The 20,978-nt window shown below is 42.9% G+C and overlaps 9 protein-coding genes across 9 annotated transcripts; 6 read left to right on the top strand and 3 right to left on the bottom strand.

Annotated features, from left to right (window-relative positions):
- Positions 1-29: 29 nt before the first annotated feature.
- EAE97_003055 (uncharacterized protein) lies at positions 30-1,154 on the top strand (the record flags this gene model as incomplete). Its single annotated transcript, XM_038873567.1, has 5 exons — positions 30-398; positions 468-478; positions 539-608; positions 665-680; positions 733-1,154. The coding sequence occupies 5 exons, from the start codon at positions 30-32 to the stop codon at positions 1,152-1,154; spliced, it is 888 nt and encodes a 295-aa protein (XP_038735430.1).
- Positions 1,155-1,387: 233 nt separating this feature from the next.
- EAE97_003054 (uncharacterized protein) lies at positions 1,388-1,756 on the bottom strand (the record flags this gene model as incomplete). Its single annotated transcript, XM_038873566.1, has 3 exons — positions 1,388-1,419; positions 1,478-1,591; positions 1,645-1,756. The coding sequence occupies 3 exons, from the start codon at positions 1,754-1,756 to the stop codon at positions 1,388-1,390; spliced, it is 258 nt and encodes an 85-aa protein (XP_038735429.1).
- Positions 1,757-1,990: 234 nt separating this feature from the next.
- EAE97_003053 (uncharacterized protein) lies at positions 1,991-3,456 on the top strand (the record flags this gene model as incomplete). The annotated part of the gene is made up of 2 exons (XM_038873565.1): positions 1,991-2,328; positions 2,385-3,456. 2 exons carry the CDS (start codon positions 1,991-1,993, stop codon positions 3,454-3,456), a joined length of 1,410 nt encoding a protein of 469 aa, XP_038735428.1.
- Positions 3,457-4,168: 712 nt separating this feature from the next.
- EAE97_003052 (uncharacterized protein) lies at positions 4,169-6,099 on the bottom strand (the record flags this gene model as incomplete). Its single annotated transcript, XM_038873564.1, has 5 exons — positions 4,169-4,842; positions 4,898-4,935; positions 5,045-5,141; positions 5,195-6,017; positions 6,064-6,099. The coding sequence occupies 5 exons, from the start codon at positions 6,097-6,099 to the stop codon at positions 4,169-4,171; spliced, it is 1,668 nt and encodes a 555-aa protein (XP_038735427.1).
- Positions 6,100-8,262: 2,163 nt separating this feature from the next.
- EAE97_003051 (uncharacterized protein) lies at positions 8,263-9,925 on the top strand (the record flags this gene model as incomplete). Its single annotated transcript, XM_038873563.1, has 3 exons — positions 8,263-8,418; positions 8,494-9,099; positions 9,152-9,925. The coding sequence occupies 3 exons, from the start codon at positions 8,263-8,265 to the stop codon at positions 9,740-9,742; spliced, it is 1,353 nt and encodes a 450-aa protein (XP_038735426.1). The 3' UTR covers positions 9,743-9,925.
- A 289-nt stretch (positions 9,926-10,214) lies between these two features.
- Positions 10,215-12,639, top strand: EAE97_003050 (uncharacterized protein). The gene is made up of 3 exons (XM_038873562.1): positions 10,215-11,516; positions 11,572-11,872; positions 11,926-12,639. Exons 1-3 carry the CDS (start codon positions 10,441-10,443, stop codon positions 12,385-12,387), a joined length of 1,839 nt encoding a protein of 612 aa, XP_038735425.1. The 5' UTR covers positions 10,215-10,440; the 3' UTR covers positions 12,388-12,639.
- Positions 12,640-14,638: 1,999 nt separating this feature from the next.
- On the top strand, positions 14,639-15,696 carry EAE97_003049 (uncharacterized protein; the record flags this gene model as incomplete). The annotated part of the gene is made up of 4 exons (XM_038873561.1): positions 14,639-14,885; positions 15,020-15,131; positions 15,197-15,492; positions 15,629-15,696. 4 exons carry the CDS (start codon positions 14,639-14,641, stop codon positions 15,694-15,696), a joined length of 723 nt encoding a protein of 240 aa, XP_038735424.1.
- A 299-nt stretch (positions 15,697-15,995) lies between these two features.
- On the bottom strand, positions 15,996-18,580 carry EAE97_003048 (uncharacterized protein). Its single transcript, XM_038873560.1, has 7 exons — positions 17,514-18,580; positions 17,433-17,452; positions 17,341-17,374; positions 17,211-17,284; positions 16,764-17,140; positions 16,585-16,680; positions 15,996-16,451 (listed from the first exon to the last, which is right to left on the bottom strand). The coding sequence occupies exons 1-7, from the start codon at positions 17,698-17,700 to the stop codon at positions 16,112-16,114; spliced, it is 1,128 nt and encodes a 375-aa protein (XP_038735423.1). The 5' UTR covers positions 17,701-18,580; the 3' UTR covers positions 15,996-16,111.
- EAE97_003047 (uncharacterized protein) lies at positions 18,484-20,108 on the top strand (the record flags this gene model as incomplete). Its single annotated transcript, XM_038873559.1, has 5 exons — positions 18,484-18,500; positions 18,560-18,963; positions 19,026-19,365; positions 19,565-19,828; positions 20,012-20,108. Exons 3-5 carry the CDS (start codon positions 19,307-19,309, stop codon positions 20,106-20,108), a joined length of 420 nt encoding a protein of 139 aa, XP_038735422.1. The 5' UTR covers positions 18,484-18,500; positions 18,560-18,963; positions 19,026-19,306.
- Positions 20,109-20,978: the final 870 nt, after the last annotated feature.

Raw genomic sequence — 20,978 nt, 5'->3', positions numbered from 1 at the left:
ATATCAAATTTCAAGTAGATCTCTCCATAATGTCAACCCTAGCTCCCGAAGCCCTAAACGGCTTTTCCAATGCCTCGGACTATGACAAACATCGTCCAAGCTACCCACCTGAAGCAGTCTCTAAACTCCTAAAGAATCTGGGAGTGGAAGATGTGGAAGGAGCTAGAATTGTAGATGTAGGAGCTGGGACGGGAAAATTTACTACTCTGTTGGCGGAGAGGAAGGAAGGGTTTGCAATTAAGTGTGTGGAGCCGCATGATGAGATGAAGGAGGTTTTGAGGGGGAAGTTTGGCAAGGGGAATGAGGGGGCGTGGAAAGGGAGTGTGGAGATTGTTGGGGGGAGTGCACAGAACATGGAGATTGAGGAGGGTTGGGCTGATGCGGTTATTGCTTCGCAGGTGAGTTGCTTCATGGGTTAGGAATACGGGTGAAATGGGAGAACGTTTGCTAACTCAGGTTTCTGGTAGTCCTGGCATTGGTGAGTGATAGGCGATGAAGTCGTGAGAAAGCGAAATTTCGTACTGATTTGCCTCTTAAGGTTTGCTACAAAGGAGTCTCTGAAGGAGATTCATAGAGCTTTGAGACCTGGAGGAGTATTTGGAATGATCGTAAGAAGTCTTGATGCATGAAGGCGTAGACTGAGATGCTAACAGGTCTGTTGTAGTGGAACATAGAAGATTGTATGTTGTAACTTTATGTCTTTCCGCTTACTACTAATCACAAAATATGCAGATAACTCACCAAGAGACGGTCGAACAATAACCACACAATGGGAACAGGTTCTAAAAGACATTGTTGAAAGCAGCGAAGATGAGGTTCCACGTTTCCGTCACGGGAAATGGAAACAAGTATTTGAGGATCAATTAGATTCCACGCCATTGCAAACCTTGAAAGATACTTTCACGCAGGATTTACCGCAGTTCTCACTACCGCTTGGAGAAGATCATATTGAGTGGACGGTTTGGTTGAGTGATGAGGCTATTTGGAATAGGTTCGGGACTTTGAGTGCTATAGCGGTGATGGAGTCTGAAAAGAAAGAACAAGTGAAGCAGAAGGTTCTCGGATCGTTAAAGGGAATGGATGCTGAGCGTAATGAGAATGGTGAGGTTGCGTTGCATGGTAAGACTTATTTCTTCTGGACCTCAAGGGTTTGAATGTCTAGTGTAGATAGATGGCCTTAGATAGCTTTAGAAGCTGCTCCATTGTTGTTTCCGCGAATTTCAAGTATCGGCACACCTACTTATAAGGCTGTGCTCATAATCCCACCAGTTTCTGCTACCTCGTCGCATCCCATCGTCGTCTTTTGGATATCATGAATTTCGTAAAAGGATCCTTCCTGTATAGCACTCCATAACTCCCACCCAATGCTTTTCCACTATTGTGCCAATCAAGCAGATTCATCGGCCGATATGTACATGACTAAGAGACACACAGAATTAGCTGCTTATATTGAATGATGTTCTGGAAGAATCCTCACCATTGTTGCCCCGCACGAAAGCATCACCATGAACTGTCTTCTTCTTTCCATGAACCCATTCCTCGCATTTCTCTAACGCGATATTCATATATCCATCGACGGACTGTAATTCTCCTGTAAAAATGTAAGTTTTAGACAGGGACCAGAGGTATGGGTAGCTAGCTAACCTTTAAAGACGAGAGAATTATTGAGCTTTACAATGACTTTTGAGCCAATGATTTCTGACAGGAAGGAAGAAGGATCCTTGCCTTCGCCTTGTTGTAATGCGCCGTTCTCCATATCGTTCTTCGAAATACCAATATGACTTTGATAGAATCTTATCGTTGATGGAGACAATTTTGAATATCACAAACAATGGCAGTAAATGAAGCATCGGTATCGCTACCGGTACTTTTAGCGCATGCAGCCTCGCAACGGCAACCCTCCAAATTTCCCCGTATTTACATCTCGACCTCAATTTCATATGCACTCAATCAGGATAATCACAAAAAAACGCACAAATAACAACTAAATATGGCAGACCTCGATACTGGTGCATCGGCGCCTCCAGCCAAGAAAAAGTTCTCTCTTTTTAAGAAGAAGTTGACCCCAGCGCAAGCTCCAGAGCTTAAACCCGGGATGGACCATACAGATGCTTTTAGTCGCGCAAAAGATCTGTTTCCACTACATGCTAGGGAGAGGGAGATTAAGAGGGAAAAGAAGGTCGCGAGCTTAGAGAGAAAGCGGACATCGCAGAGCAGGGAGAAATCATCTTCAAGTCCGAGAGTGGAAAAGAGAAGGAAGTTTTCGAATGAGGATGTGCGTGGGAAGGTGGATTTGGGTAGTGAGACGGAAGATGAGGAACCGGCTAGGTATTTATTTTATGGATTTGCAGAATATGGTGTTGTATATATGCTGATGGGCTTAGGGAATCGTCCATATCGACACCTGATAGTCGCAAGTCGCAAACAAGATCCCCGCAGAAAAAGCGTCGTTCGCCGGGGGGTTTGATGGGTCGTTTTGCAAAAGATATACATAGCAGAAATATGGAGAGCGGAGAACAGAAAGTTATTGCAAAGGGCTATATATCTGTGAGCGATAGCGACAGCGACGATGCCGCGCCTGTTACGCAGCGAATGGATAGAAGTTCCTCTCCCATTATAACATCGGCCGAACCAATTCCTATCGTTGATGACGACGACGATGATGCATTTTCCGAAGAGGAATTTCCGGAATTATTGGCAAAGGCACGAGAAAACAAGAGACTTGCGGATCTAGCCCAACATAGGAGTAATGTCGAATGGGCAAATAAAAATCATGAACCGGACAGAAATGCAGTCGATGACGATGTTTTCCAAGATAATAAGAAAACTGAACCTACATTAGAAATTTTTATATCGTCTCGACTGGAAAACACCAAGAATTTAATCATCAGGCGGAAACTTCATCAGCGTCTTCGAGAAGTTCGACAGGCTTGGTGTGGGAAACAGGAAATAGACGGAATACACATGAATGAAGAATTGAAAGATTCGATTTTACTCACCTGGAGAAACAAAAGATTGTTCGATTCCATGACATGCGCATCCCTTGGCCTCGACTTTAACACGAATGGCGATGTCGATACCACAGGTGAGGGTTTCAATAGTGGTAGAATACATATGGAGGCATGGACAAACGATCTCTGGGACGAATGCTGCAAGGCAGCCGAAGCCGAAGAAATCAGCGATGATGAAGAAGAACCTGTTGAAGTCGTACCCGAGCCAGTCAACAAGATGAGATTGATACTGAAAGCTCAATCGAAGGATATCAAGGAATTTAAAACTTATGTGAAGCCCACAACGACGATCAAGAAATTGGTAGATGGATTCAGAAGTACGAATAAGATACCCGCGGATAAGAAAATTGTTCTAAGCTTCGATGGGGATCATTTGGAAATTGATTCTACAGTGGAAGAGGCGGGTTTCGATGATATGGATACAGTGGATGTCTTGATCAGATGATGGCATGGCATACTGCTTGATGATTACTGGTGTAACACGGTGTTTTGGGAATTGAAAGCGCGTGTAGGTGTACTGGCTGGCAAAATATTGATACCCTGAATGAATTTACTTTCCTTGGTTCTCTGACATGGAGGAACTCCTTGCTACACATTCGACTATTGTTCTTTAATTCAAAGCGAGGACTTGGTATGTGTTCTTTCGATTTACATACGTAGGTTGGAGTATCTGTCAAAATATAACTATGTAAATTGTAAATTCACATTTTTCACATAATTGAGTCCAAGTTCATAGTTCGAACAAGTGAACGGACGAAACTCGATTGCAGAGGGATAGATTTGTAGTCGTCTGTTCACCTTCCATCTAATCTGTGAGCGATCACTCACAAGCCGAACGTGGTTTTATTGATATGAACTCTTAAGCATTAGATTGAGAAACTGATTATTAACTTTAATATAGAATGTCTTCATAAACTGTACTCCTCATTTCTCTCTCGTAACTCTGGGTATCTATGCAAAAGTTTCTTGGCGAGTAGCCATTCTTGTGCGCGTGATATCAATGCTCTCTTTCCTTTTCCGGATAGACAGACATTCTTCCTCCCCCTCCCAAACCATTATATTAATCCCTCCTAACACCAGTCCTGGTAATCCTATCACCTCATTCCTAACCTACACAGTCCGGACACCCTTAGCCCCCAAAACCCCTAAAGCACAATTCAAGGCATTTCACAGATTTCCCGACTCTCATTTTGATTTCTCGGTAACATCGCATCGCCTTCATGGGCCAAATCCTTCGGACTAGTTGTTCCTGTATTGGTAGATGTATCGTTCGCCCATAACTCCGCTTTCTGTCCGTCATTCCCAAGTTCAGCTTGTGTACCGTGTTGACCGGGAGTGGAAGCTTCTAGTTCTTGGGCTGTGTGAGATTTTCGCGATTTTCTTTTACGTAGATAGAAGAAGATGAGAGAACCGGCTGCGATGACTGCTAGAAGGTTTCCGACTACTATTCCTGCGATGGTGTCGCCAGATAAGGATCTGGAGCTATCAGTTGAGGTGTCGGAATATACGGATGTGATATTTGAGTCTGAGGTAGAATTTGCAATTGTTATATCTGAATAAATTGGTGTTTTGCCCAACAGACCGGCTTTTGCTAGAAGATTGATGCAGCTAGAATTTAGAGCTTTGAGGGCTTGCAGACTTGCCGTCGTTGTTTTTTGTGAGCAACCACCTGTATTCAGATAGTATTGATTGATAGCCCAGGAAACCTGTTGCCAAGGAGAACAAACGCTAAATGCGCCATAGGTTGAAGAAGTGACGTTCGATGTAAATCCGTCACAAATGGTGGAGTTTGATGTACATAGAGTTGCTTGAACTGATGCGATTGTGTTGACTGATGTTGATGGGTCAATTTTACAATGTAAAGAAGCTATCATGCAATCGCATACTAGGGTATTTGCTGTTGGAGGAAGTATTGTCGAAGCGGCTGTTGATATTAGCAGAATGCAACAGATGTTGGATGGGTGCGTATACCTCAAGTTGCGTTCTCATCCGGGCATGATGGCGCTGTTGTAACAGTTGGTATATAAGCTGACATTTGAGTTATAGAAGGATTTATCGCAGCAAGTTGTGTTGAGAGCGATTTGTAATTTCGATTGAGCTGGATCGTGTAGTCGGTTAAATTTACCAGAGCTGTCAAGACACTGTAAAAAATCCAGTACATCTTTCCAAAGAGATTTACTTACCATAGTCATTGGGATCTGAATCGCTGGACCTCGCCCACTCATACACAATTCCGCCTGACCAAATATCCGACATTTCCGGGCCATATATGGTGCCAACTTCATCAAAGATCCGGTCGGCAACATCACTGTAATCTTCCGTGGTGACCTCACATGCATAGTCTGCGAGGAATTTTGGTAATGGATAGTCGGAAAAGCTTTCGGTGAGGCGAGAGTAATTTGAAGAGGTGAACGTGGAGTTGTCCCACCATGAATAATCTGTCAACGCCCAAAAATCAATGCTGGAATTTCCACAGGCCATGTAATCTGCAGCCAGCTGATAGGTCTCTCGTGCGTATTCGCTGTCAGTCAGAACGTATCCTCCAATGGGTATAGAACGATAACCTCTTGCTTTGATGTAACCTTTTACATCTCTTACAGCTGCTTTAGAGAGTGGTGCTAAAGAGGTGGAACTGTCTGTAATGGGATTGTCGACTAGATAGAATCCGAGTGTGTTCGTGTAGAAAGCAAATGCATCCACGATATCCGTATAGACGGAGAACTTTTGATTTGTCCATGTAGTAGAATCGGTGTAGATATAAGTAGACGCGATGTATAGGTCGATTAGTAAATAAATACCGTTTTCCATGAATTTTTCCATGCATTCCCCATGATCTTGACTTGGGTCAATCCCATAAGCATGTAGTACGTTGATCCCCAGAGATACTAATGCCTTGATATCACGCTCGCATGCTTCTCTGTCAGCCAATATATCTAGAGATTCCGACCCATAGGTAACTCCTCGAAGAAACAATTGGGTTCCGTTTGAGTAGAAAAACTTCGATCCCTACAGAGCATTAGTGAACATCTGGAAGTAATTGCAAATTCTTTACTTTGGTAGTCAACGAATTGAGGGCTTGGGAATTCATTATTGATACTCAATGTATGGCTATAGGACTTTTCCAGCAGTATCTATTCGTACAGTGATTAAGGAGCGGTAGACAACGGAGAGCTTTTCGGATTCTCTCATAGAAAATAACCGTCTACTCAGCCACGCTTCATATGGCTTGTTCTATCTGTTTGGGAATAAAGTACCGTCGCCAGGAAAAATCTTTGGGCTGCTTCTTTTTGTCTTTTGATAGGAGAGTAATGTGTGCTGCCCATGCATCTAATGCATCAGACCAACATAAAGCATGTTGGTAGGATTTGCATCCTTGTCTAAACATCCATATCGTTGATTGTTTTATTTCAAGATCTTGCACTCTGAATTCCCAATCAATTTCTAAGAGGACTTTCTAATCGTATCCTGAGTTAAAGGCAGGAGCCTATCTTGTTAAAACTTTGCATGAGCTTGATTGCTTTGAAATTCTACCTGAACGGGCCGTTCATTTTCTGTATTTCCCACAAGATCAACAACAAGGAATCGAGTATAGCATCTGTATGCCGCCAATTGGTAGTTTAATAGGGAAAACGACACAGCAAATGTGAAACATACAGTGCAATGTAATGTGTACATGCATTGAAAATGTTCGGGTCCAAAAACTCCTCTAAATTCCAGGCAATCTTCTTGAGAAGCCGAGTAGCTCATTTGCTGGTACCACTAGGTAAAAAAGCATTCATATCTTGCCTTGATTCCCCGTAAAGGAAACAATAAATAGGTGTTTGTTGATTCTTGATCTTTTCAACCCTCTTTCTTTGTATTCTGCATTGCATACGTTTACTTACTGACGTCTGCACAGTTTCCCATTCTAGAAAATCAATCCAGAAGAATGAATAAAATTGTTCTCGGTCCATATATAACGAAGGTACAAACCGATCCAAATACGGTATCGATTCTAGCAATGGTTGCCAGATGGCCCAGCACGTATAGTAAGAGAGTTGCACTGATAACTCCGGCTGAAAGAACGTGTATGGGCCCTGAAAGGCTTAAATTTGTCGATCTCAAGTCTCCGGGTATATTAGCATGAAACCTGAAAGGGTCTGCGCAACGGGTATTCGAGAAGACTTAGTAAGTGATCAAAATACCCTTGTGTCTTTTCCATCAAGAAATTCATGAGAAGAAGAAATACAGATGGTTGAGTATGTTACTGTCGCCAAATGTTCCTCCCTTATGAATGATTATGCTCTCAGTTGACGAAGTGGAGCATTGTGTCTATTTGAAGTCTCAATGCCACTGTCGAGCAACCTCATTAACTCGGTCCATAGGTGGGGTCAAATCCAGTTATTGACATTTCAATGCATGAAGTGTCACGAGAGGTGTCCTTCGCTCCGCTTTGATCAAATAATAAACAATGTGTAGTGTAACTTTTCCACAAAGGCCTTCGAAACGATAGTTAAGCCATGATGTGGAAATTGAATGCGAAGAAGACGAGGTTATACCAAGTCTTTCGTCGAGTATAAAGTTCTTCAAGAAGTGGAAGAGAGAGTAAAAGCACACAGTATTAATCTTGCAACCTTGCTGGCGTATGATGGGTTGATGGGACAATTTAGGATTGATTCCAAGTGTAAGTATTTGCATGAATTCCATGAATCCCATGAATACCTACCGGCGACTAGCTGGGATATAAGAAGTTTAGTCTCACCCGGATTTTCTTTCTCCCACCAAAATCTCGAACAATGTGGGGGTTCCGAATCAGGGGGTTACGAGGGGGTTACGAGGGGTCGGTGAGGTGTGATTGGAGTGAATTGGGGGAAAGTGAGGATTGGAAAAGGACCGTGTGAGCCTGTGAGCCTGTGAGCCTGTGAGGTAAATGATCAAAAAAAAATAGCGCGGGGTTGACAGGAAACCCTATTCTTCCACCAATACAAATCCTTGAATGTCATTGACCAAACAGGCAAACAACACAGAAATCATCGTCGAACTTTCGACTTCCGTCCAATTGCCCCACTGTTGAGCCAATGATTATGCCTTTTTAACTTCTTCCCAAACGTTTCAATGGCTCGTTGAATTGGTATATATTTGTCTGCTTCTTTCCCAATCTGTAGGTCAATCACTCCTCTACAATTCTCTATTCCTATTCCTCTTCAATCATTCATTCTCATATTTCTTCATTTACCTCTATTACTTACAATTTCTCCTCACATCAATCATCATGGCTGAAGTTACAATCACAGGTTGGGATACTCGCGATGTTCGATTTCCCACTTCTCTCGACAAGACAGGTTCAGATGCTATGAACGCTGCTGGAGATTACAGTTCTGCATACTGTATTCTCAAGACCGATTCTGAGTTTTCCGGTCATGGCATGGTAAGATGATTACAATGTTTTATCTACTTTCAGTGACTCTAATTATAACCTGCTAACCTATACTCCCTCTCGCAGACTTTCACAATTGGTCGTGGAAACGATATCGTATGTGCTGCAATCGACCATGTCGCCGATCGTCTCAAGGGACGTACCCTTTCTTCCCTCGTCGCGAACTGGGGTCAAACCTGGAGATATCTCGTTTCCGACTCACAACTTAGATGGATTGGTCCAGAAAAGGGTGTTATTCATCTTGCCCTTGGAGCCGTCGTCAATGCTATCTGGGATTTGTGGGCAAAGACACTCAACAAGCCTGTCTGGAGAATTGTTGCAGACATGAGCCCTGAGGAATTCGTCAGCTGTATCGATTTCCGTTATATCACTGATGCTATTACACCTGAAGAGGCCATTGCCATGTTGAAGGCTGAAGAGGGAGGAAAGGCAAAGAGAATTGAAGATGCCTTGAACAACAAGGCTGTTCCTGCTTATACCACAAGTGCCGGATGGTTGGGTTACGGCAAAGATAAGATGAAGGGGCTCTTGGAGGAAACTTTGGCCAAGGGATACAGACATTTCAAACTTAAGGTTGGAACATCTGTTGCGGATGACCGAGAACGTTTGTCAATTGCTAGGGAGGTTATTGGCTACGACAAGGGCAATATTCTTATGGTTGATGCAAACCAGGTATGTTACATCAGAATAGTGATAATTCATTTCCAAACTAACAGTCATATAGGTTTGGTCTGTCCCTGAAGCTATCGAATATATGCAACAACTCAAAGAGTTCAAGCCATGGTTTATCGAGGAGCCCACTTCTCCTGATGATATTCTCGGCCACAAGGCTATTCGTGAAGCTCTCAAACCATATGGAATCGGTGTTGCAACTGGTGAGATGTGCCAAAACAGAGTTATCTTCAAACAACTTTTGGCAAGCGGAGCCATCGATGTCTGCCAAATTGATGCCTGCCGAATGGGAGGTGTCAATGAGGTCTTGGCTGTCCTCCTCATGGCCAAGAAGTTCGGTGTACCTATTGTTCCACACAGTGGTGGTGTCGGACTTCCAGAATATACTCAACATTTGAGTACCATTGATTACGTCGTAGTCAGTGGAAAGTTGAGCGTTCTCGAATATGTTGACCATCTCCATGAGCACTTCGAGCACCCATCTGTCATCAAGGGTGGTTACTACCAGACTCCATTGGAGCCAGGCTACAGTGTTGAAATGAAGGCAGCAAGCATGGATCAATTTGAGTACCCAGGAAAGGATGGAGTTAGTTGGTGGAAGAGTGAGGAGGCTAAGCCTATCTTGGAGGGCATTAAGATCTGAGTTATGTTGTCGATGGAGTTGCGAGGGGTGTCGATGATGTTAATGTTGAGTCTTCGGCAGCAGGGCAACGATGGCATCCTGTATGATTATATTTCATCCCAATAGGGGTCGAGGGTTTTCATGTTGGGCCCTCTTCCGCAGGGCAACGATGGCATCCTGTATAACTTTTTCGTTATCCTAAAAATGTAGTATCATTATTTATTATATACCTATTTATTTATTTACTTTGCAAACCAACAACGAGCCATTGCTTTGAAAGTTATCCCCCACTGAATTGAATGTATGAATCACGAGGTAATGATAAATAAGTACACGTCCAAGTCCTTAATCTCAACCCACTAGTTCATCCCATGGTCAAAACTCCAATTTAACCCAATTCATCCTAAACTCTCTTACGGAACAAAACCATCAAACTCCGAGCGAGGACTTGTTCCTCTTCTTTCATTTTAAAACATCACGTGTTTTGTGGTTCTTTCGCGTTTCAGAACCCACGCATTGGCCTCAAACAAAACGATTGTCGCAACGTATTCAGATATCAGTTCATTCAAATATAAAGTCGAATCCTTCTCTTTTGTGGAAGTAATGCTGAGGATTTAATTTGTTGCTTTTGTTTTTGCTCGATAAGATTACTGGTGGGAGTTTGGATACTTCACCTCACCTCACCCCTCTTCTCTGGACTACCTCAAACCATAGATATCATGGCACCAAAATCATCCCCAAAACCTTCCAAATCACCGAAACCAACAAGTATAAATGATGAACAATTACAATCATTTACTCAAGATAATTTTGAGAAAGAGCTCAAAGCCTTAGCATCGAAAGCTCAAGAAGAGACCACAACCAGATTTATCTTATCTCAACTTTGGGTCTTAGCTCAATCAGCTACCCTCCTTTCGCTCGCCGCCATATATTCAAATGTCTCTCAACTTACTCTCTCCCCAGTCTATGGATCATATCCAGCTGGAATATGGCATTCGAAAGGAGTCATGACGGCTTGCTTCTTAGGCTGGTCGTCAAATCTGTTCATTAGGCGTTATCTTCCAATCAGGAGACCAGTCCAACTTCTTCCAATTATTGCGGCTTACATTCCAGTGATCCAGTATTTCCTCTTCAAGTTGAGTGGTTATATGGGAGCTAATCTTGGGCCTCCTATTACGGAAGGACTCACATTCTTACCTCTGCTCATCCTTTCCGTCTCGTGTACGGCTACTACACTGGACGATTTAGAACTCACATCTGGTCGATGGCCTTGGATATCCGATGCAGCACCAGGTATTTTCTCATACATATTTTTCAAAACCGTGGAATATATATCTGCAAATCAGATCTCTCAATACATTGGTCAATCCGTCATTTTCACGCGTCTTGGAATGCAAATTGTACTCCAGGCTTTATATTCAGCTTTTGCTCCTTCGAAGCTTCTATTTTGGATACTACCAGCACTATTCCATACTGCATTGTTCAATGTACATGTTCCAACGTCATATGCGATAAACCAACTTAATAGTACGATGAATGCCAATGGTTGGTCGATCCTTGAACGAAAAGAATCTCTGACTGGGTATGTGTCCGTTATTGAAAGTTTGACGATGGGCAATGGATTCCGTGCTATGCGTTGTGATCATAGTCTTTTGGGAGGAGAATGGTTGGTCAATGGGAAAAAAGCCAAAGGACTTGCTGAGCCTATTTATGGAATTTTTGTGATGCTAGAGGCAATACGTTTGATTGAAGTCGAAAAGCCAATTAAAGACGAGGATGCTAGTGCATTGGTCATGTGGGTTTCTCGGATTTCTCTATAACGAATTGTTCATTTTACTGACATGAAATAGTGGTCTCGGTATTGGTACTACTCCAGCTGCTCTGATATCCCATGGAATTCATACTACTTTGGTGGAGATTGATCCCGTTGTTGTTGATTTCGCCCAGAAATACTTCTCTCTTCCTGAGCCTCAAGAAACTATTATTGAGGACGCCGTATCTGTCGCATCAAATTTTGCAGCTCAAGGAAAGAAGTTCAACTACATTGTGCACGATGTATTTACAGGCGGAGCTGAGCCTGTTGAACTATTTACATATGAGTTTTTGAAGGATCTTCATGACATCTTGGAACCAGGTGGTGTTATCGCCATTGTACGTTTTATCGTTCTTGACATTCTACAAGTTTTTATACTAATTATCTATAGAACTACGCTGGAGACTTCCTGCTTCCCCCTTTCCTCATCATTCATCGTACAATTCGCTCACTATTCCCTACCTGTCGTATTTACCGTGAAGCCGAAGCACCAACAGATCAACACATTGCGGAAACGGGACAAGATTTCACTAACATGGTGATCTTTTGCAAAAAGCCTCTTTTCGAAGCACCTTCTGGGGATCCTGGAACTTCTGTGCCATCAATCACATTCCGAAAACCAATTGAGAAGGATTTTTTGAGAAGTAATGCGAGAAGAGCATTTTTATTGCCCAAGTGGGAGATAGAAGACGAAGAGTTAAAGCTGGGAGAAGAGAAGGGAGAAGAGGCTTTTGCGGGGGTATTGAGGAGGAATGAGACAGGGAGGTTGCAGGAATGGCAGGATAAAAGTGCGAAAGGGCATTGGGGAGTCATGAGGGGAGTATTACCGGGAGGTGTTTGGGTCGATTGGTAGGAGAAAGATTTTGAGATGAGGGAAGGAGGCGGGATTTTGCATTGGTTATATCGAGATGAGGAATTGTGTCAGTAGGAATCTGTGATTGTTTACTGAGTTTGTACTTTTGTATAATATATGGTCAAAAGATTAGGGCATAGGCCGGATCATGTGTGCCTGGATGCTTGGGTAATTGCAAATAGTACTTGAGTTCAAATTTTCATTGAGAATCATTGTAGAATTCTCGAGATTGCTACAAAGTACAATGCAGTCTCAAAGTTTCTCATTACTCCATATACCATAACTCTATTTTCATATCATGCCTCGGTAGAAATTGATGCCCAGTCAACAGGATCAATGCCAAGAGAGGTTATGGGGTAGAAGATGCAAGGAAAAATCTTCCATAATAAAATGATGTAATCAATAACCTTAAATTTCCTTTTTTAAACACTTCATCCCCCGAAAAGTGCAATGGAGAAAAGACCGAATGATCTCCATAACATACTCTCCTTCCTATCATGGAAAGTACCTAACTCCATATACCTCTCATGCATAAGTGACATGCACCCCAAGAAATTCGCATACAGTGCGTATCATATTTGATGTATGTCGGTAGTTAATCCTTATCCTTTTGACGGAAAACAGTGTGAAGAGGTGGAGTGGGCAGGTTGCAGAGATTAGTAAGTTATATTCGGAGTATATGCCCGAAGACGGAAAATTAGTGAAGTGGGTGGGAGAACTTACTAGGTAGAGGACTCCACCCCCGCAATCTGCCGTTTTGTTGGAGGCTGGAGGTTGGGTTGAATAGAATGGGATCTGCAGGGAAATTCGGGACAAGCATCGCTTTGAATGTTGAGAGCTTGGAGATACCACGGGCCAAGGTGCTTAAGTGGGTATCTGACTTGATGATTTGTCTTTGTTTCTGTATCTTGCTTCGTTTTCTGTCAAGAATAGACAAGTTTGTTTAGTCATTTTCATTGCCAATGATACAGCAAACGGACCAGTAGTCTTCGTTGGGAAGGCATGTGGATGAATTGGACGGAAGACAGTTTCACATGAATCTTCAAGGTTATGGAGACGGGTTATTCTAAACGATTGGAATTGGATTGGCTGGGTCGACTAGATAATCTTGGGCGCTGCAGATATCCAGAAGTATTGGGTGTATATTACATAGAGTGTTGTACTTCTCCTGCACGCACAAAGCGGAATGAAAATCATAGGACTCTGGATTACAATATCTGAAAGCAAAATTAGACCGGAAACAAATGCCAATACATCAGCATTATCGAAACATACGAAATGCTGTTTGGAATCGGCAAGGAAAGTAGTTCTTGCACAAGTCTCAATAGAAGTCATGATAAAGCAAACACTTCAATAATCCACTTGGAGTTGTTCTCGCTAACTCATACCTTCTTTCCTTTCTAAGAAGATATACTCATCCAGAGATCCGATGTCCACCCGAAACCCTCCGAACCTGCGGCCAAGACCTAAGCCCGAAAGTTTAAAGAATAGAACATCTATCGAACTTTCTCCTCCCTCTCTTTCCCCGCCTGTTGTCAAGAGAACCGAGGCTGTGACTATATGCCAATAACAGTGTTAATGCCAATACCATTGCTTTACAACTGCTGCTCAAAGGCACGGTGTTATATATCAATACGGGCAGGTCCGATCTACAATGGCTCATCACCTGCATCTATACGCAGGTCCGGAACCCACAAATTTATGAAGAGGGTGCAATGCTTGATTTGGCTAATGTCAATCAATTGGCCAAAGATGTGAAAGAAAGATGAATTATATGGAGCTTGGCTTCGATTGTCTTCTTGGCTTGAGATGGAGAGTGGGTAAAATCTGGATATGAGAAGAGTGGGAGTAAGTCCGAAATTTAAAGAGGGGTTTGGTTAAATAGCTATTTTGAATTTGGCATTACATGCTGGTGCAGAGATGTATCCGAACTTCCTATGTTGATACGTGGCTCCGGTTGGCTTAGTTCGTATGTATGTGTGTATGTATGCAAGCGTGTATTGCAACGACCTCGGGATGTCCATTCAGAGAGGAGATAGTAGCACGAGGTTTACAAAGAAATTAGGATGGGAAAGAGGCTTGGTACAAACATAAATACTCGCTGCTCCTCGATCTATGGATAATCCGTAAGCTCGAGTGCCATCTTCATTGTACTCTCTTCGGTCCTTCCACCTCCTCTCACTTCATCCTCACTCCATTCCTATACCACTTCTTCAGTCAGACCCCGGTCAGGAAAATCCGCACCTTCAAAATGAGATTCTCAATCCCCCTCCTCCTTTCCTTTTCTTCTCTTGCCTTCGCTCTTCCAGTTGCAGAATCGGAAGTCGATGCAGCAGTTGAAGTTCAAGCAGCAGCCCAGGTTACAACCACTGAGCATCTCGCTACGACCGCACACTTTTTTAAAAAGTCTGCTGCTGCCGTTGTAACTACGGAAAATGGCTTAACTACCGATGCCTGCAAACCCGTCATTGTGATTTTCGCAAGGGGTACTAATGAAGGTATGTTTGTATTAAAAAACTCATATTTTATGCTCAAGATCATATTCTCCCCCGGTCCTCTTTTTTTGCAGTCATCCGACTCTTCCTTGCATTTTCTGCTGTTCCTCAAAACCATCTCACTAACAATATTCAAGAGGGAAATGTCGGCCAGGACGTCGGACCCTACGTCTTCACCAACTTGAGATCTGCACTCACAACTGCCAAAGTTACAGTGCAAGGTGTTGATTATTCCGCCAGTGTCTTAGGGTATGTCAATCTCATTCACTACCATTCTATCTTTCCTTTCCACCCAAAACTAACCCTCCCTCCAGCTACCTCGCCGGTGGTGACTCAGCCGGCTCCAGCACCATGGCCACCCTCATCAACTCCGCCTCCACCAAATGCCCCTCCGCCAAACTCGTCCTTTCCGGCTACTCCCAAGGCGCGCAACTCGTGCACAAGGCAGCCAAAACACTCTCTGCAGCTGTAACGGCCAAGATTGCCGCAGTAGTCGTGTTTGGTGACCCAAACTACGGCCAGACTGTGGGAACAGTCCCAAGCAGTAAGGTGTTGAGCATTTGCCATGATCAGGATATCATCTGCACCGGAAGTGGTGGATTTACTACACGTGAGTTCTTTCTTTCGAATTTTTTTTAATTTTTCTTCCGAAAAGGGGAGGGGGTATTTGAGATTTGAAATTTGAGAATCGGGGATCTGGATGAAGAGTTTTGGGAATGCGTTTACTAATGATGTGGATGTTTTAGATTTGACATACTCAAATGATGCACCAACCGCAAGTGCATTTATTGTCAAGGCCGTCGGATCCGTTTAGAGGATTTCTTTCCTGAACGGAAGAAGGGGTGATTGAAGGAAAGGTTAGGGATGATTTGATAGGACTGGATGAGAGGAGTTGTCGTGTGGGACCCCGTTTATTGAATCTTTGAAAGAAGTTCTGTAGTTAACGAGAGAAAAATTTCACTTGAATCTCAGATGACTACCAAGTACCCCCTTCGAGTAAATTTTGCAAATGAATAGCCATTGTGTTGAGGATTCATTATGCTCTCTACTTCTATCGCTTGTTTGAGTTATATCCGTAACCATATACAGGAATAGGTGAAATAGTAATTTTGTAAACAAAATCCATGTGCATCCATAACTCAGCCCAATTATTGAATTCATCAGTAATGTATATCTATCTCCTATAATTTATCTCTTTCCCAAAACGCCATATTAGTAAATACCAATCTCTATCTTGCATGCGGTTCAATGCCATAATCCTCCAAATCCCCAATACTTCTCTCTCTCGTTAAGGCTCTCCCAATAGCTGTGATCTCCACCCTATGTTCCACACACCTCCCATCCAGCTTCAAATCGAAAACATCATCATCCAACGACTCGATGCCATATCTAAACTTCTTCTTCTTGGACGATTTCTGCCCTATCGTTTCGAGATCAACGAGACGAGAGCCCGAGTGCTCGAGAGAATCGCACGTGGTTTCGCCTATCCAGCCCGGCGCAACGTGTTTGGCGAACTGTCGGATGATCGGGAAGGAGCCGCAGATGGTAACGAGGTTGGCTTCTACGATACTGTGGGGAATTGATTAGTATGCTCGGACTTTGAGTTGGGGGGTTTTTATTTTACAAATCCGTGTGGGGGGTAGGGATGGTGATGGTGATGGTGATGGTGATGGTGATGGGTGATCGAAAGGAAAATACTCACATCCATATGCAAGGAACCGAAACAGCCCATGTCTGATCCATTGCTACGAGAAGAGGCAACATGATCTTCAAACGTATCATACTCGTCACACACGTTCTATATCCTCGAAAATCAGCACCCGGTCTCTTTCCTCGACACTAGATAAATTGCAAACCAAGCAGAGAGGAATATCCACTTACAGCGACCCAACCAGAAAAATCACAATCAAGCCCACTTTCTGAATCCTCGGCATTTGCAAATCCACAATCGTCGGAACGACCAGAGCAAGGAGTGCAATATCCGTAGCGACATTCAGAGCAGCCGTCGCTATGTATATCGCAGTTCGATCAATACACGTCCCATCTAGAATATCATAATCCCAATTCATAGCCAATGGTTTGCACAGGAAGATAAGCGCAAAGATGAGAGCGAAACTATGGCCCACAACTACAAACATGAGGAAGTAAACGGCGTTGCGAAACCATTGAACGGGTGATAAACGGTTGTAGAAGAGCAGGAGCGAAAATTTGGATAATCCGAGACAGGCCACATAGATGACCGAAGAGCTCATGATCAGCTAGAACAGAGAGAGAAGTTAGATGGAGAGATTTCGTCGACGCCCCTGCGTACGTGGTGGAAAGACTCACTTTTCCGTATAAGTGATATCGTTCGATGGGAATTTCCCACGCGTGTACTCCCATGGCTTTGTGAACCCACATGACTGCGCAAAATCAATCAGCTTTGTTTTCTAGAAGTAGGCTCTTGGGTTTTGCGCACAAACAAAAAGTGCTTGTACACTGAGTCCCGCAAGCTATTCTATCAATTAATAAATGAGATCCAATGGCATCCACTCCAATTCAATCACTCACCCAGGCCAAAATCAAACAGACTGCATTCCGAAGATCAGTTAGCAAATCCGTCAATGTGGCAGTATGATATCAGCAACTTACCATCCTCAGCAGCAAAACTCCTCGAAACAACCGCTTTTGTATAAATCCTCATGCACAAAAACGAAAAGCTCAATATGATCCCGACGCCAAAAACCCAATATCCAGTTATGTTTTCATATCTTACTGGATTGTCAAAGTTCACGATATAACCCTCCGGTGCGGGTAAGGATGCTATCGGTGAAGACATGGGAAATATGTTGAGAAATATTTCGAGGTTCGAGCAGGAACGTCGATATATTAATAATCATGGAACATAATTTGTCATTCCATTTTATTTCGATGGGCATCCATTGTTAAAGACACAAAAGTAGATGATAGATCTTTACGATTCGCAAAAGGTTTCAACCCTAGATTGAAGAGATATAAAAGAGTCAAATTCTGTAAGATTAATTTTCTATGAAGAGGTGGTCTAGACCTAATAACGTGGCGGATTTTGGATTCACGATGTACTGCTCCAAAGATTCGAGGGGATAGGGGACACATGGTGGTCTTGACTTGTCTCTTGATATGGTATATATGTTTGATTAAAGTTGGACTAGAGTTACTAGGTGAACCTTAATCGAAATGTCGCAGATCTACGATGAGATGACTTCTGTACCACGATCTGCTAACAATAACAAATATCTTGTCGCCATCCTCATAAATTCGCACTTGAATTCATATGAGGCAGAACGTAGATCTTTTGCTTGATTACTTCAGATTCATGATCACAATTTTTATTGTCGATTCCCGATGTGACCAATATTCCGCCCTTCTGGAATATTAAGGCTTATTAGCACAGACGATAGAACCCCTAACAGGGTCAACTTTGTGGATTAGCACACATGTCACAATTGAACACCGACACTCTGCTCGCAACACCAAATAAAATGTGAGATCTGTCGATCGATGAGGAAAATTTATAAAAGATCACAATAAGAAGCTTGTGATCAATGAAGCGATACTATTGATTCGATACCGGGACAGTGGTTTCGACCAGATCGTAGGCTAATTATTAGCCTACGATTACACACTGGAAACAGTATTAAATGGAACGGTTCACCTACCAACTGCATGCCCTAGCCAGCTGAACAACTAAGCTTATTTGAGTGATATTCTAGGAGGATTCCTTTTTCAAGGAAGGGTATCAAAAGTTTAATCAACCCCAGTGAGACAATTCCAGCATTTTAAGGTCGGCGATTATTGATCGTTCAATTATCCAGAATTTTCGGTTGGCAGGTGAATCCTGTTAAGCTCTGTTACTGCTTAGCTCTTTCAAAACCCACGATGGCCGTAAAAGAAAGATCTAGCATCGACAGCTAACTGATTGCTATATCTGGTTGAAGTGAATGGTGTGTAGCTGAAGAATACACCATAAACTTTACTGAGGTTTTGCTTCTGGATGAATGGGCTTGAAAACATTGCTACTACTGAGTATATACCCGCCACATCTCAGCCCCATCTGCATGATGTCAGTATTTATTAGCCACTTTCGGATATTATTAGGAGCGTGTATTAATTTATCTTCTGTAGATCTTCACCGATCATTGTCTTCAACACCAAACTTCGTGGTAGTACATGGATGTTTTCTTCCTCGCTTTGATACCTAAGTTCGCGATTCAAAATAAGACACGAGAAAGCCGTCGTTTGTTTGTGGCGGTAGCTGGTGTAATTTCACATACTAATAGTACCGCCACAAACAGCACAACTCCATACTATTCATGAACCACTCTATTATCCATCCGCACGGTACCCTAAGATTGACGTCGACTAACCTCATCTTTTGAGTGTTATGCTTATCAGTACATGAGGCGATGGTCACATATGGTTTTACTGTTGCTGGAGATCGTGCAGCATCATTGGAAGCGTCGAGGTTAGTTTAACCTCTAGAAACTTCTACATCGTACTTGCGAATGTCACAATAATCAACGCCAAGAATAGAACTAAATCAAACTTCTTTCAAATATTGAAGGGCGTCTCAGGAAATCTTGGAACCGTCACTAGACTATATTTGGCGGCTTTTACCGGCCGCCAAACAACATCTGGGGAGGTATTGGCACAATTCCAGATAGCACTACAGCCCGGAAACCTCAAGCCACGCTTGCCTTTGATAACCGAATCAGCAATGATCTATTCTGCTCTGCCATCAAAATTCAGCAACACCCTACTTTAACGAAGCCAAAGACCGTTGTCAGCGCGTATGGTTTTACAAGCCCCGCTGTGGCTACCTCAGCGGCCATAGAGTTTCTGGCAATGCCCGGAAATACATCCGATTCCATGAATATTACCATTACGACCAATCTTATAGTCAAACCCGAGCAGGCAGGTAGCTACAGGTACGTAAAGCCATACTTGCAGTTGGCCAGCACAACTTCACAAATTTGGTCAATTTAAGGATACGCTTGTCTGTATGCAAAAAAGTATTAATCACCTCACAAAAGTGCTCGTGGCCTATATTCGATCTTCTAATGTTACTTGGCATAAAATTGCGAGGGCCACAATGATTTGTTCCAACCAAGCGACTATGCTATTGGCATTGGTAAATCAGAATCGATTCATCTATCTGGACGACGCATGCAAGATTCAGAAACTGTTAGAGAGCTACGGGACCGCTAATATTGAGGAGATCTGGGCTGTGGCCAGACATGACTTTGAAATGGTCTTCCAAGTATGATGAATATTTAGATGTTTAATATAATTGATTTGACGAGTTGACGATAGCTTTTACTTATACAAACTTTGTGACAATGTTGAAGAAAAAGAGCAAACAGACAAACATAACGAGACATGGAAGCTTTTTTTTTTTTACGTCAATTGAGGTCTCGTACGAGAAACATGTTATAATAATAGCATCGGTCGCAGGTTAACACCACCCACGACCGTGAACTGAAGTAGGACCCAATTCGCGATCAAGCACAGTAACCTTACGTAGTAGGTACACTTCATGTGTGGATGATGAGATCCAGGAATGAAAATTTCTTCACGAAAAGAGAGTTGATCTCTAATACTTTAGTCTGGCTTGCTGAATCTGGCTTGGCCTGGCTACCCATCTGAGTAGTGAGGTTATGAAGCCTTTGAGTCATGCCAATGCCATGCTATATATGGAAGAAGAGTACAAGTACAAAGAATTGTATCGAAAGATTGTTTCGTTTCTTCCTGTCGGTATCCGCCCCAAAGTACTGTTGTGCCACACAAGACATAACCATGGACCTAGGCCTGTGCAGTTGTTCTGATGTTATCCGTGTGTTGATAAAATAGTAGCTGGCGTCCAAATTGGTATGATGATGAGGATGATCAAGGCCATTGATTGGTGTGATGTGATATGATGTGATGGAAGAAGCTACGACAAGAGCCATTGAGAGAAATTTGACTCTTTTAAGGTTACCCCAGTATGGATATGGATATGGATATGGATATCAATATTAAGATTCGGTAGTTGCGGTAGTTGTGGTAGTTGTAATCCACTTCCGGATAAATGACAGGCTG

The sequence above is a fragment of the Botrytis byssoidea genome, assembly GCF_014898295.1.
Source record: "Botrytis byssoidea strain MUCL 94 chromosome Unknown BBYS_005, whole genome shotgun sequence".
In the NCBI taxonomy this organism is placed as follows: Eukaryota; Fungi; Ascomycota; class Leotiomycetes; order Helotiales; family Sclerotiniaceae; genus Botrytis; species Botrytis byssoidea.
This window is presented reverse-complemented; position numbering and strand designations above follow the sequence as displayed.